Genomic DNA, 14,262 nt, shown 5'->3' on the forward strand with positions numbered 1-14,262 from the left:
AGGGATAACAGCAAAACCCGATGGAGAAGCCGATTCAATTTTAGTGCGGATGCAGGAATTTCTTTTCATCTTCTTTAACATTTTGACATAAGTTGTTTGTCAACATTTATTTGATTTCTCAGAGATCTTGATAAACAGTGAATGTGTGCAATCTGGTGATCCAAACAAAATTATGGATCTAGTCAGTTTCAATGTGGTTTCATTAAGGCACTGTTTGGCTTTTAGGGAGGTATGAGCTCTACTGAGCGCCCTTCGAGTTTCTGTCTTTCTCTGTCTCTGTTCAGGTGATTAAAAACAGTTCACGCCAAGAACGAGCATGTTTGGGTGTAATCAGGTTTAACTAGTTCTCTCCATTGTTCCACTGCAGCCAATTCATCAGGAAGTGTTTTCTCCGTCCAGTTACTGGTATAAAAGCAGGCAGTCTGAGTGATTTCTTTCTTCCTCTTTACACCTCATTACTTGTCTTTACAGTTTTAAATCTCTCCTCATCTTTGCGATACATCTGCCATCATCTTCTGATTAGGTTATCAGCTCAAAAGCACAAAGACCCATGAACACGCAAAACAGAAAAGGCAGAGTTCCAGTTTTTTTTTACATTTTATTGTTTCTGGTAACATAATCATGACCATGCTAACCATGCACAGTGTCTACAGAAGCTACGTCACTTAAAGAGTTAATCTGATTGGGAGAGATTGTTCATATGAGCAGACAAACACTGTGGTTGTATGTATCGTTTCTATCTACTCATTTGCTCTTCCTTAAGATCAGTCCCCTCTGCAAAACAATGTTAAATGTGGAACAGCTGTTTGAATTTGACAAACAAAAACAAACAGTAAATCCCAATGCGTAGATGTAATTTATGGCTACTTCACTAACAGCGATTCAGAGAGCCGAAGCAGGCGATGTGTGTTCTGACAAACAAATATCTTAATTTCATAATATAAAGTGACACTACAGTATAGCTTATAATCATTTGCAGCATGGAGAAAATTACATCGTTCAAACCAAGGTTCAAGTATAACAGGTCACACACAGTAATTCCCCGGGCCAAACACATACACTGTAAAATTTGTCAACACAAAAATAAAGTTTCTCTATCAGTCCCAAATAAGGCATTGCTACTGAAATTACATTTAGACATGACTCGGCAAAATACTAAATAAATCAGTAATTAGTGATGTGATGAATTGTTTTGTGAGTTTAAAGGAAGTACTTCCTTCACAGGACCATGTGGATGGAGAAAAACATTAGCAGCAAACAGCATATTCATTGTTACAGGGCACACACACTTACATTGATTGTTAACATCCAGCCCCATTCAGTCTTGGGGCCCAGTCACATAAACGAATGCAAAGCAATCACGTCGGTGAAAGTGAATCAAAGTTGAACTCCAAGCATTTCCGTATGTGTGCCCTTATAAATCAGCTACCAGATATCTATTGAATGGAATCTATGCAACTACTGTACATCTGTTTAGATGGATGCATCCATTAATAACCTTGGAAACACATTTCAGCTAAATCGAGTACATGCGAGAGGAACATTACCTGGACAGACATTTCAAAATAAATCAGGAACGGGAGAAGCCTCACCCAGCTACACATCATAGGCTTGAAAGAGCTTGTGAAAGGCAGAGGTTCAAACACAGTATTCAAATCTCTGAGCAGGTTTTATTTCTCCAGTAATGACACTGGAGAGGGTGCAGTGAGGGATCTGTGCAGGGACAATTAAAGTTCTTACCGAACTACAATTAGTTCACAATACTGTATCTTCTAAAGGCCTATAATCAAAACCCTGATATTTGTGTTTCTGTCGCAACATCCAGACACACCTTCTCTCTGTGAGGCCTTCACATGTGCTCATCTTGCACACCCACACAAACACTTTCTAAAAAGGACGGCAGAGACAAAATTTCGGACACGCAATTTTAATGGTTTATTACCTCCGCCAAGGGGGGGGGCATGTTTTTGCCTCTGTTTTGTTCGTTGATTGGTGGTTTGTTTGTTTGTGAGCTGGATTAAGCAAAAACTTCAGAACAGATTTTCACGAACTGGATGGAAAGATGTGGTGTGGGTCAGGGAAGAGCCCGTTACATTTTGGCCCGGATTCTGACAAAAAGGCTGACCCAAGGTTTAATTGTTCACATTGTGAGTTTTTCAAAAATTTTCATTGATTTCTTACAGAATTATTTATGGATCTTAATGGAGAAAAAAAATCAATATACAATAAAAAAGTTAATTTAAATGTGATTTCATAAGGGGACTGTTGGGCCTTGGCGGAGGTTTGAACTCTTCTGAGTGCCATTCTAGCTTGCTATGAGATTAGATTACAGAAGATCTTTTGTTAATACTGCAAGTCATGAATTATATATATTCTTAATTCAATCTCTATGGCTCTATTCCCATAAAGGTAGCAACACAGGGGCACATGCTCAAAATGTGGCACCCTGTGAGTGTATGTACGTGTGGGGAGAGAGAGAGAGAGGGAAGGCAAGCGACAGTTGAAGAAAGAGAGAGATAAATGGACTACTGGATGCTAAGTTTATTCGATGACGAAGGGGACATCCCGATGAGCTTAGAGTCTGACATGGGACTAACAACGCCCTCAATGAGGTTCTTGTTGCAGTCGCCCATGTTGTTCTCAGAGGTCAGTTTGGGGAAGGGGACGCCATCGGTCAGATCCATCAGGTCTTCGAGAGCGCGGCTGTTACTCAGACCACTGTGCTGGATCTCAATGACCGGTGAGAACACTGGGATTGAAATCAGTTCTTCCTTAGAAGCTGGGCTGAAATGTATCAAATACAAAACACGTAATATCTTTAGATTTGACACTGCATCAAGGGTGCATTTGATGTGAAGTGGTTAAATAACACTGATATTCAAAGTCAGGTCACCAGTATAACTTTGCCCACTCCAGACGACTCACCTGACCTCCATGGACTGCACCTCATCACATGACCCCTTCCCCTTCACATCCAACGGCTCCAGCTTGATGATCGACGGCAACAGGTGTCTGACCAGCGGGGGAGTCACCGAGGCTCTAACAGCCACCACCTGGGACACTCTGTTATGGTTTCCCTCTGCAGCTGACACACGCAGGCTTTGTTGTTTGCTTCCCTCAGCAATTTGGCGGCCACTCGACAAGGCACTTCCACTACCCTTCAGTGCTCCATTCATCAGCCCCCCCTGCTTTACGCTGGCTTTGGCATCTGCTCTCAGCTTTGTTGGCTCTTTGTTTATTTGGTCTGTGGCTTTTGCATTTTCTACGCGCTGCTCGTTCGCATTAATTCCCGCCTCTCTTCTCTGCGGCTTCACATCACAGGCCTTGCGTTCCTTGCTCGATCGTCTGTCATGCTCCTCACTGGTTTGTTTGGCGTCCGGTCTCTTCTCGGGAACAATGTGCATTGGTGTTACATGATGAGTGTTGTTTTTAGCTGGTAAACTCTTCTGATTGTCCATCTGTGCTGCTGCTGCTGATGATGATTCTTTCCTCACCAGGGCACATTCCTTCGAGTTTACCTGGAGTGTGACCGGCTCTTTAACCTGAAACTCAACATTTTGGGACGCTTGTTCCTTCACCTGAGCATTCGTTTGAACAGTCTTTTTATCCCCTGTGGAGAATGAAAATAAAAGTTGCGAGGTTCACTTTATTTGGACTGTCCAGTTAAAATAAACTGAATTTCATAAGTAAAGAAACTGATCATCTTTTGAACCTTAAAACCCAAATGTGTAGATTATTATACCAGGACAGTTCAAGTAAAGTGTTGGCTCACACTGTGCAGAGCTATCCCCTATAGAGACTGGATATTTCTCTCAAGGTCATTTTCAAGTGTTGCTAATGCACAGTCAAGCCTCCACGGCACTGCTCTGCAGTAAAAGGTTCTCTGTCAGCGCCAGGTTTATTGGCTGCTGGTCCATTTTCCAGAAACTGTTGTGTAACCCCAAACCCAATACACAAACAATATAACAATATGCACAAATCTGCTCGGCCAACATAAACTCATGTAGACAATGTCACTGCTGTTCATTCTTCTGAATAGCCAAAGCAAAAGCATCAGAATGAATTACAAAATAAAACAAAAATGCAAGACCCCAGAGAAATAATATATTGGCTTCTGTGTCTCCGACTGAGATTTCACCCAAGCCAACTCATAAAGATGTAGATCTATGCCGCACATGCTTAAAATAAGCTGATAAATGCATCTGACCACCATGCCCTGTTTGCATTGGTACAGCTGCAAGGCATAAAGCGTGTCATGGAGTGAGAACAAGAAGCCGAAATTAAAATCAGCGCAGGGCGATTGAAGGACATACTAACCTGAGACGGACTTCGTCTCCACCTGCTCCTCCTTTTGATTCAGTGCACAGGAGAGACATTAGATTCATTATTTGTGGTAATTAGGACACAAAAACCAAAGTATCACCAACAATATAATTTAATAAAGGTAATAACAACAGAAAGTCAAAGTTTTTCCATAAATAAAATTTGAAAAGAAAATCTCATTTGCGCGATGAGCAGGTGCTTAAAGGCAGCAGGTTTACTGTACGAGAGCAGAGGGTGTCTCTCACAGTACCTTAAAGTCAGCTTCACCCTTCCTAGTTCTCTTCATGATCTCCTCAATTCTCTGCAACAAAAAAACATCACCACATAATCACAGTGTGAACATTGAAGTGCGTTTAATAGTTGTATTTGTTACATGCAGTCAGCAGGCAGTGAGAGCTTGGACCGTCCTCTCTGGGAGTTTTAATAACCTTTTTTCTCAGTTGCCTCTCCTCCTCTTCTTGTTGCGCCTGTAGTTCTCTGTCCAGCCGCTGACGCTCTGCCTCCTCCTGAGCCAGGACTTTGACCTTTTCTTTCTGTTAAGATCAAGACGTATTCTCTTTATATGTTTTACAAACTGTGAGACAGTACTTCAAATGAAAGTCACAAGAAATTCACCCCAAAATCTTTATGTGATATGGATCTATGAGTCTGAGATACAGCTTAAGGTTTGTGGCCTATTTTAAATGATCTCTAACCTCTCTATCCATCTCGTCATTATGCTCCTTGTCCTGCTCCTCCTTCTTTTCATTGGCTTCTTTTTCTTTTTCTTTCAGTCTCAGAACATCTTCCTCATTTTTCTTCTTCTCCTCCGCTTGTTGAGCCTTCACTTCTTGCTGACGTCGCTGCTCCTGTTCCAGTTGCTTCCTTAGCTTCTCCTGCTCCTGCAGTCTGATTGGCAGTTACACATGCACATTACAGACATCAAAACACATGACCCATGCTCTCTTTTTTAATCCACGAATCATTCAATGACCTCACCTCTTTTCTTCCTCCTGTTCCCGTTTTTTCTCGTCCAGTTCCTTCTGAGCTCGAGCCTGACGCCTCCGCTCTGCCAGCAACCTGGTAGCCTCCTCTGCGTTTGTAGTGCCAGCTGCCCCCTTCCCCATGCATGATGCTGCTTCTGTCACACAAAGACAGCCTGGTGTAAGAATCATCTACATTTATTAAAACTGAATGATTAGCTAAAAAAAAAATCACCTTTTTTCTTGTCTCCCTCCTGAACATTGCTCTGTGTCTTCTTCTCTGAGGAATCTACTTTGGGAGACACATGGTCCTTCCTGTCAGGCGACTGCATTCTGTCCGGTGTGTCGCCTCTGAGGCGCTTATCAGACGTTTCAGCCTTAGAGGATCTTGTTTTAGTGATCTCCGTGTTCGCCACAGTCTTCTCAGCTTGCAAAGACGGATTAGAGCCCTTTGTGTCCGTATTCTTTTTCAACGCTGTCTCAGCTTTGGATCTTTCACCATGTGTTGCCACCTTCTTGTTTTCTGCTTTCTTATCATCACTTGACATGTTCGGACGATGTCTTGTAGGGGAGTTATGGTGATGATGCGCGTTGCCTGGAGACTGGGCACGGATCTTGGATGCCAGCCTGCGCACAGATAGAGATGTTTGGCTTAAGAATTACGTTTTATAACAGAAAAGAAAAAACAAGGTTACATTACATGTCGTTTAGCTGACGCTTTTGTCCAAAGCGACTTACATTTAAAGTACACTCAACATTTATGAGGGGCCATTTAGGGGTTCAGTATCTTGCCAAGGACACTTAGGCATGCAGATGGGAAAGAGTGGGATTCAAACCGGCAACCTTCTTGTTGCAGAGCACCCGCTCTATCCCCTAGGCCACACTCTCCCCGCTTAATAGTTCCACCTGACCACTGTCATCCCAGATCACATACGGACATGAGCCACTTCAGGCATGATGCAGCACTTGGCATAGATTTAAGTGGTCCAGCTAATGTGGCCCAAATATCCCAAAACAGATTTGTGCCCTTTTTGGCCAACATGCGGTGCTCTGGGCAAGGTTTGACTGATTTTAACCTCAAGTGGCCCATGTGGTAAATGGTGAATATGGCCCAAATAGCACAACATTTGGGCCATGCACCTTTGGTTGACATGTGGTATTCCTATGGCTTACCTGTGGCCCAGATCTGACAAACAGAAGCAGACCTGGATAACAGTGTGTCAGTGAGGGCAAACATTCAAATCAAAAACAAAGAAAGTAATCTCACTTGGAGGTAGCCGGAGATTCAGGTCTTCTCAGAGGCGATCCACAACCTGGGGATGCGGTTCTTCTCTCTCTGCGCAGCCGCTCTTTCTGCAAGTTTTTCAGTGATTCATTTAAGCTGTGAGATCCTGCAGTGAGTGTTTGATGCTGTGTTAGCACATAAAGCGGGTAAGGACTGACCTTGGGGGTATTGGGAGTGGACTGTGAGCCTCCCAGAAGGCCAGCCCTGTTGTGATCTGCAGGGTTCAGCGAGCTGCAGAAAGGCGACCTGTGAGGACTGCAGGGTGCTGCATGATGACAAACGCAGGTCTTTCAAACCAAATGATAGTTAATGGCAAATGACAAAAGGATACTAACAATGAAGTGTAACCAGGGGGAGGGGGGGTGTCTGGACAGTGTGTGCTGCATTCGACTGGAGGGTGCAGACTCGATTCTGCAGCTGGCAGCGATGATGCTGCAATTCTAATTAATATGAGGATTAATATGAGGCTCTGTTGCAGCTTAAACCACAGTCTTTGACTTCAGGTATGAATCTCATAGTGATGCAAGTATCCATGTTTCACAGATACTGTAAGTTTCTCTTTGGGCAGAAAAGCTGCAGACTTACAACTAAAATGTCTGAAATGAGATTATTTCAGAAAATCACTCGTTATTTATCTTATTTCTTTGCTAAAATGCATATTGACCTTTCTGCAGCTGACAAGCACATGTGGAGGGAGACATAAGTGTTGGGTCATTGATTTTCCCCCGTTAGAGAAGATCTGACTGTTTCAGGGATATTGAACCCTGACTGACTCAGCCAGTAGTCCCGCCTGATGGAGAGTGTTAATGCCCCAGTTAAACCAGTTCTTTTTAATTAATCCCTGTATGTGTTCACTGCTGTGCAGTACGATGCAAGCACACACATGCCAGCCAAGTCGCTGTGAGCAATGAGCTCACACCCAGTCCCAAACATGGTGTCACGCCGCCAAAACAACGACAGCAAATGAAAACACACAGAAGTTGTGCACAATCACAAAAGCAAAGGTCCTAAACACGTACAACACAGGGAGCGTTTTTTTTGGCACCTCTTGTAACTTCTCGCCCATCTGTCACAATCTGTAAAGAGTAATCTCTAAAGAGCAAGGCCGTCTCAGTGGGATGACGGTGTCAGCTTCTATTTTGGTGCATGTATTTTTATTCTAGGTCATTTGCGATGAATCTCTAAAACTGTCTGCTCCAGGAATCCGGAGTCAACAGCACTTAGCTGCTTTCATTTTGAAACGTTAATCTCGAGGCATCAAAAACACAAAAATGACACAGATCCTGCCCACACATCTAAACTCTGATAAAATAATATCCCTTGTGGAGGAGATCATTGAGATGTTCTAGCCATTTTATCCAGTGTCCTTAGCCTGTGTGTAATTACTGAGATGTTACTAATCTGGGGCAACTAATCCAGAGTGTTGACCTCTGGGGAAATTTAACAGAGAGTTGAACATACTGAAAGTACGTGTTTACTAAAACAAACATGCCACATAGGAATACTGGGCTGAGGGAAAATAAGTTTCCAGCAGCAAGATATAGTCTGTGAAAAAGCTGATGCATTTTTTTTATTGACCTTTTCTGCATGGTGGGCCATGAGAAGCTGTTCTGCAGAGAGGAAAGAGCTGTCTGAATGTTATGCAGAAGGAAATATTGTGGTCTGAAATTTTGCTTAGATCATTCTAAACCAGTATTTTAGGACTAATATAGGACATATGCCCGTATAATCTCAATTAGTCCAGTCTTTTTTTCGCCAGTAACTGAAAGACAAAGGCCATTGCGGCAAATAACAAGCACAGCAAACACAATTAAACCTGCAACATATAGCTTGCAAGCTTACAATATATCACACAAAAACACACACATTTAAAACAAAAAAGCAGCTGAACATGCAAGCATCTAATGCGGAGAACACATTTGCCTTTGGTTTAAAGGTTCACTGTGTAAGATTTAGGTGACAAAGATCTATCGGCAGAAATTGAATATAAAATAATCCTAGCGATGTTTTCACTAGTGTGTTTCATCTGAATTGTATAAATGTTTGTTTTCTGTACCGTAGAGTAGGCTATTTATATTGAAATACTTTATATTTAAATCTGGAGCAGGTCCTTTCTACAGAGGCTGCCATGTATTTTACAGTCGACCAAACCAGGCAAACAAAACTCCTTTTGAGTTTTTATTGGAACTGAGGGCTTCCACAGGTTCTCTTTCATGTTTTTAAATGCGAAGCTGAATGAGGGCTATTCAGCTGCAACATGCAACTTCACCACTAGATGTCACCAAATTCTACACACTGAACCTTTAAGTTTAAATTTCAGCTCTGCCTAAAGGCAAACACAACACAAACATGGTAACTGTTGGATGAACATGGGGGGAGATAGGTCATGGGGCTGGGACTCAACGTTACCAGATTCGCTGACAGCAGGAAGGGGGGAGGCAATGCCATGGGAAAAGGCGGAGGCAGCAGAGAAAGGGAGTGGTGCATTCTCACTGTCACCTATAGGCAGCAGGCGGAGCAGAGCAGACAGAGCATTATGAACAGTTTGTCTGAGCACTTCCTCATCCAGCTGTACACACCTGGATGGGAGTTAACACACCAGCAGAGATGTCGTGATCAACTGTGAGTCATATTTGTTTTGTCTGGTCAAAAGCCACAATGTGGATGTTTTAGAAAACGTGCCACACACAGAGATGCACTGTTGTGTTTTGAATCTCAAGCAGATGTAGTTTAGTTCTGCAGAGACAACAGCACAGATCTGTAACTCTGTCCTGTGTCTGTAGGAAACAGAAACTCATCTCTGCTCATGCGTGTACTTCAGCAGCCACGATGCCATCAGCAGTAATCAGGCCAAAGGACAGGCTCTCGTTTACACACACACACACACACTCTCTCTCACTCTCTCACCCTCTCTCTCTCTCTCTCTCTCGCTCTCTTTTTGTAATGGTATCTCACAGAAATACAATAAAATACCATCCCTCTGAAGAAAAGAACAAAAAAAAAAAGGTCTTCCACTTCCAGCTGTTCCACTCAATTCACATTTATATAAAACTCCACTGCCTTGTATGTATTCACTATATTCTCTGTGCTCACCTGCTCCTGAAGGCCAGCCCCTGCTCCAGCGTTTGGTCCTCTGCTCCAGCAGAAGGCTTCGCTCGAAGGAGCGTTTTATCAGGGCCTCCAACCGCTCCTGAAGGCAACACAGCAGAGCCGACTTGCATTCAATCACTGTCCTGTCATTAGTGGCATGGCTTTTTGTTGTACTTTGATTATAGAGATATGTCTGTGCATTCCATTTGTTTCTGTAAGGGTCCTGGGTGGGGACATTGAGCAAGGTTCACCCGTCATTGTGTCGGAGGGCCATAATATAGAGACAAACAATCATTATCTCTAATAATTACATTACATGTCATTTAGCTTACGCTTTGTCCAAAGCGACTTACAATTAGTACACTCAACATTCATGAGGGGCTATTTAGGGATTCAGTATCTTGCCAAGGACACTTAGGCATGCAGATGGGATAGAGTGGGATTCGAACCGGCAACCTTCTTGTTACAGAGCACCCGCTCTATCCCCTAGGCCAAGCTCTCCCTAATAATCATTTAAGAGTCTTCAATTAATATAACCCCAATCTGCATGTCTTTGGACTATGGGAGGAAATCCTTCACAGACACGGGGATTGTGACTCGGAAGGACCGCAAACCAGGACCTGAACCATCACTGGGCCTCCCTAGACTACTGTCATATCTAGAACTCATGAAAAAAGTGTTAGAATTTGATCTAAAAACAGAGGAACTTCAAGAAATCTTTGGGTCCTCCACAACTCTTGTACATGCATTGTCTAAACCTGAAACCAGCACAGATGACTGGAATTGCAGAGAAACGACCACAAAGTGTTTTATGCAGCTGACCCTCTCTTCCTCGAGCTGCTGCCTCCTCTTCTCCTCCACTGCAGCCCTGCGGAGCTCCTCTCGCTGCCTCTGCTCATCCAGCTTCCTCCAGCGCTCCTCCACTGTGCGCTCGTGGTGCAGCCGTGCTCTGCGATCCTTCTCCCTCATCAGCTGCTCCCTGGCAGCTGAAACAGACAAGACGAAGACAAAAATGAATTTATTTTCCTGTAACCGCACATTCACCCCACAAGTATTTGATTTTCATGTGAACTTGTTACAATGAATTTGAATCTGTCTGTCAGCCCACACTCTAAATCAAGAAGATAGAAATCCTTGTCACCATGAGGCTAATAGCTGGAGGATGAAGTGTGAGACCTACTTTTGTCCACTATTCTGTGACACTGCCACATCCTCTGAGGTGACAGCGCACATCAAATCAGCAAGTCAGTGAACTCAAAATGAATACTCTATTGGTTAGAAAAGCACGTCATGGCCAATTAAACTGTCCAGCCGATAAAGTTTGGAGGGAAAATGCACGGAACAGAAACCTACAGGCATTTCAAAGCGTCTCAGTTCATAAAATCAGCCTTTGTGGTTTCACAAGTGCCAAACAAAACCGGGACAACACCCACCCAGGGTTCTCTCCTTCTCCTCACGTCGCTCTTTGGCCAATCGCATCCTATCGTCCGTCTTCATGTAACCCTCAATGGCTGAAAGAAAAACGAAAACGTCAGAGAACAAAATAACAGACACAGGCACTTCAGGAAGGTTGGTTATAAGGAAGGCAATCAGTGAGACGTACTTTGTTTACCTGCATGGTTTGCTGCCAAGTGCGATGGGGATGCGTGTCCATTTATTTGTGGCTTTTTCTCTGTGTTAGATGGAGCTGAGGTCACCATGACAGAAGAATGAGAGAGCACACACAGCTTTTTTGTCCAAAGATGCATAATATCAGTGTCACATTACTGAGCTGCAGTTTTGCTTTAATACCACCAGAGGGAAATAGATCCTGCACTCTGTCTCAAGTGAATTATGTTGCAAAGTGCCCTCATGCCAAGGGCAAACTGCAGCAATTTGCAGGAGAGGGCTGGAGACTGTCCTTGATGAGACAGTTGCTCCACATACGTTCACTGTGAGAAGCAATATCCTGATATGTACTGGCCTGTACACTCATATTTGGCAATGTGCAAGCAATATATATATTATATATGATTTTCACCAAGATAATGGAAGTAAAGTGTTAGTTGTGTGAGGGTTACTCACTCGTTTTCCCTGTTCGGGCTGGAGAGCTGTGACAATTTGTCGGAGATCTCTTGTCAGGAAGTAGAGTGATGGATGGCGGTGCCATCTTTTCACCTAAACAGGACACAAAACAAATAAGGAGAAATAAGAAAAAACTGGGTTTAGATCAGTGCATTGTGTGTGTTGCAGATGTGTTGAAGGGTCAGAAATTTCCTTTGGGATCAATAAAGTGTCCATCTATCTATCTATCTATCTATCTATCTATCTATCTATCTATCTATCTATCTATCTATCTATCTATCTATCTATCTATCTATCTATCTATCTATCTAATATCCATCCATCCATATAGATGAGGGAGCATGTGAAATCACCATAACACAAACATTTAAATAAATCTAATATAGCTGGACTGAAAAAGTAAAACAAAATGTCATATCAATATTTGAAATAAATAATTGAAACAAATATCAAATATTAAATAAACCATGATGCAAGAAAAAAGGATATTGAATGATGAAAATTGGTTCCCAACAACTATACAGCCGCAATAAAAGAGAGTTCAAATCGTTATTTAATTCTACAAATTCCCTGAATCAGTGTGTGCTCTTCAGGCTAAACTGCCAACAGCCGCTTGACTTGGTCGGGTGAATTACTCTCGTGTCAGCCTCGGCTTTTATTGTGTAGTGGAACCTGGCAGACAACCCTGACTCCCACTTAAACAAGGAAGCCAGGAGAAGAACTGCTGCTGCTGCTTTGTTTGACTCTGCTCTCTTTGACCTGAACTTAGCTAACTCATATAAACATCTTACTGCACTCCTTAGTCATGCATGCTTAACATTGTGACATTCATCATTTTCCATAATAAGATGTTTTATTGATCTTTTCCGTGGCCACAGTCTTTCACTGGAATGATGCAGGGTGTGTTTACTACAGCTTTATGTCTTAGAGGTGGAGTTGGGCATCTTGGTTTCAGCATTTGTCTCAGTGAAATAGACCTGGAGGGTTTCTAACACGCAGTCACTACCTCTTTCCCAGGACATTATGTGTTCTCATTCACGCACTTGTATTCCCATTTGATTTGTCCTTCTCTCCGGTCAGGGTGCAATCCAAATAGCAGAGTGAAAGTATAATCTTACCCTGCTTTGCAAAGTGAATGACCCCAGTCTGCATCCCAGAGAGTCACCAAACAATGATGCTTTTAAATTCAGTTTAATCCATGGGTCTGTCCTCCTGTGCCACACGCAGCAGTACAGTCTCTCCATCCTAAACCCCCTTTTTTCTAGTCAGTCACGTTATCACACAAAATAAAACAACTAATACACTGATTGCCTGATTTTCCTTTTCAGTTAAAGTAGCACTATGTAGGCAGAGAAAGTGCAGATAAAACAATAACAGGAGATACATGCAGCCCATGCTCACTTTCTCTCCATTAGGCCTGTGATGAGGGTTTATTTGATACGAATAATAATCAAAATCTCTCGGTGCATCTATGACCATGCAACCTGCAGCATGTGAATCAGAACAGCCTGCCCAGTTTTATTCAGCGAATAAGGAATAATAAAAAAAAACACAGTGGTCGCCGGATCATAGCTGCGCAACCAGCAGTGCAAATGTCAATTGCGTCATCGCGTTTGCTTCAAATCGCAATCACAACAATAACGAGCCCGTCCGGTGTGATGGTGAATGTGCGTAATAGCTCGTACCTGTAACTGCGCTGGATGACGTGACTGTTTTCGCCATGGTCCAAAGAATGTTTAGACGCGATATCGTCAGGACGCGCAGTCACCCACGGCTCTGCAGTGGTGCACCACCGGGCTCCGCGTCTCTCCCCCAGCACCGCAGCAGCAGCAGCAGCAGCAGGAGCAGCGAGAGCGGCCACAGCAGCGGGGAGCGTGGCGCAGCAACACCGCACTCAGCTGAGCAGGCTGGAGGTCATTGTGGAGGCTGCGGATGGGGAGCAGCACAGGAGGGTTTGGTTCGGATGCGGGAGAGAGATGCTGCTCAGACTGAAGCGGATGAGGACGATGATGATGATGCTGGTGCGCGCACACAATCCAGTTTACTACCGTGCGTCGCTGCGTAAATCCCGCCCACATATAAAGGCTATTCACACATTACACCGGTAAATGGACGAGGTCCCCTCTCTGCTGCACACACTGCAGCCAATGATGAGAGGAGTCAGATGTAGGACTACTGCTGACTGGGCTATACACACCATGGTCCCTCATAAGATATTAAAATAGAAGAGAAGAGAAGATAAATGAAAACATTGCATATATGTAAAGAGTATATTCAAATTAATTTAGGATAAATGATTATGCATATATAGACTGTTATTATGACAGAGGCGAGTACACAAGCTGGATAAAATGGTGTTAATAATATAACCTATTATTATTAGTAGTAGTATAGTAGAAGTTGCAGTCTTGACATGACCTACTTTCTATAACATTAGGTGTATTTTCGACCTATTTTATTTTATTTATGTATCTATGCATGACTTTACCCTGCTCTCTGGGTCATTCTGGTCTATTAGGACCAAACACCAGAGAAGAA

At 43.2% G+C, this 14,262-nt stretch overlaps 1 protein-coding gene across 5 annotated transcripts; it reads right to left on the reverse strand.

The window, feature by feature from the left end:
* Nucleotides 1-613: 613 nt before the first annotated feature.
* Nucleotides 614-13,819, reverse strand: map7d2a (MAP7 domain containing 2a). Of its 5 annotated transcripts, none has more exons than XM_062407056.1 (17): nt 13,410-13,819; nt 11,725-11,817; nt 11,273-11,332; nt 11,094-11,171; nt 10,483-10,646; nt 9,664-9,760; nt 8,980-9,069; nt 6,729-6,835; nt 6,553-6,638; nt 5,521-5,912; nt 5,302-5,443; nt 5,019-5,211; nt 4,752-4,856; nt 4,574-4,624; nt 4,318-4,348; nt 2,926-3,610; nt 614-2,784 (listed from the first exon to the last, which is right to left on the reverse strand). In XM_062407056.1, exons 1-17 carry the CDS (start codon nt 13,444-13,446, stop codon nt 2,526-2,528), a joined length of 2,670 nt encoding a protein of 889 aa, XP_062263040.1. In that variant the 5' UTR covers nt 13,447-13,819; the 3' UTR covers nt 614-2,525. The 5 variants fall into 5 exon arrangements, with proteins under 5 accessions (XP_062263040.1, XP_062263039.1, XP_062263037.1 ...); XM_062407055.1 differs by having other exon boundaries at nt 11,264-11,332; XM_062407053.1 differs by having other exon boundaries at nt 11,264-11,347.
* Between the last annotated feature and the right edge of the window lie 443 nt (nt 13,820-14,262).

The sequence above is a fragment of the Platichthys flesus genome, chromosome 15 (genome assembly GCF_949316205.1).
Source record: "Platichthys flesus chromosome 15, fPlaFle2.1, whole genome shotgun sequence".
NCBI classification, from domain to species: Eukaryota; Metazoa; Chordata; class Actinopteri; order Pleuronectiformes; family Pleuronectidae; genus Platichthys; species Platichthys flesus.

What these genes read in the sequence shown, in the direction of transcription:
- map7d2a (XM_062407053.1), bottom strand. Translation starts at nt 13,446, where the DNA reads ATGGCGAAAACAGTCACGTCATCCAGCGCAGTTACAG. An exon ending in GGAGAAGGAGAGAACCCTGG is followed by an intron (nt 10,647 to 11,093) that starts GTGGGTGTTGTC and finishes TGTCTGTTTCAG; the next exon opens with CTGCCAGGGAGCAGCTGATG. An exon ending in GTGCAGTCCATGGAGGTCAG is followed by an intron (nt 2,785 to 2,925) that starts GTGAGTCGTCTG and finishes GATACATTTCAG; the next exon opens with CCCAGCTTCTAAGGAAGAAC.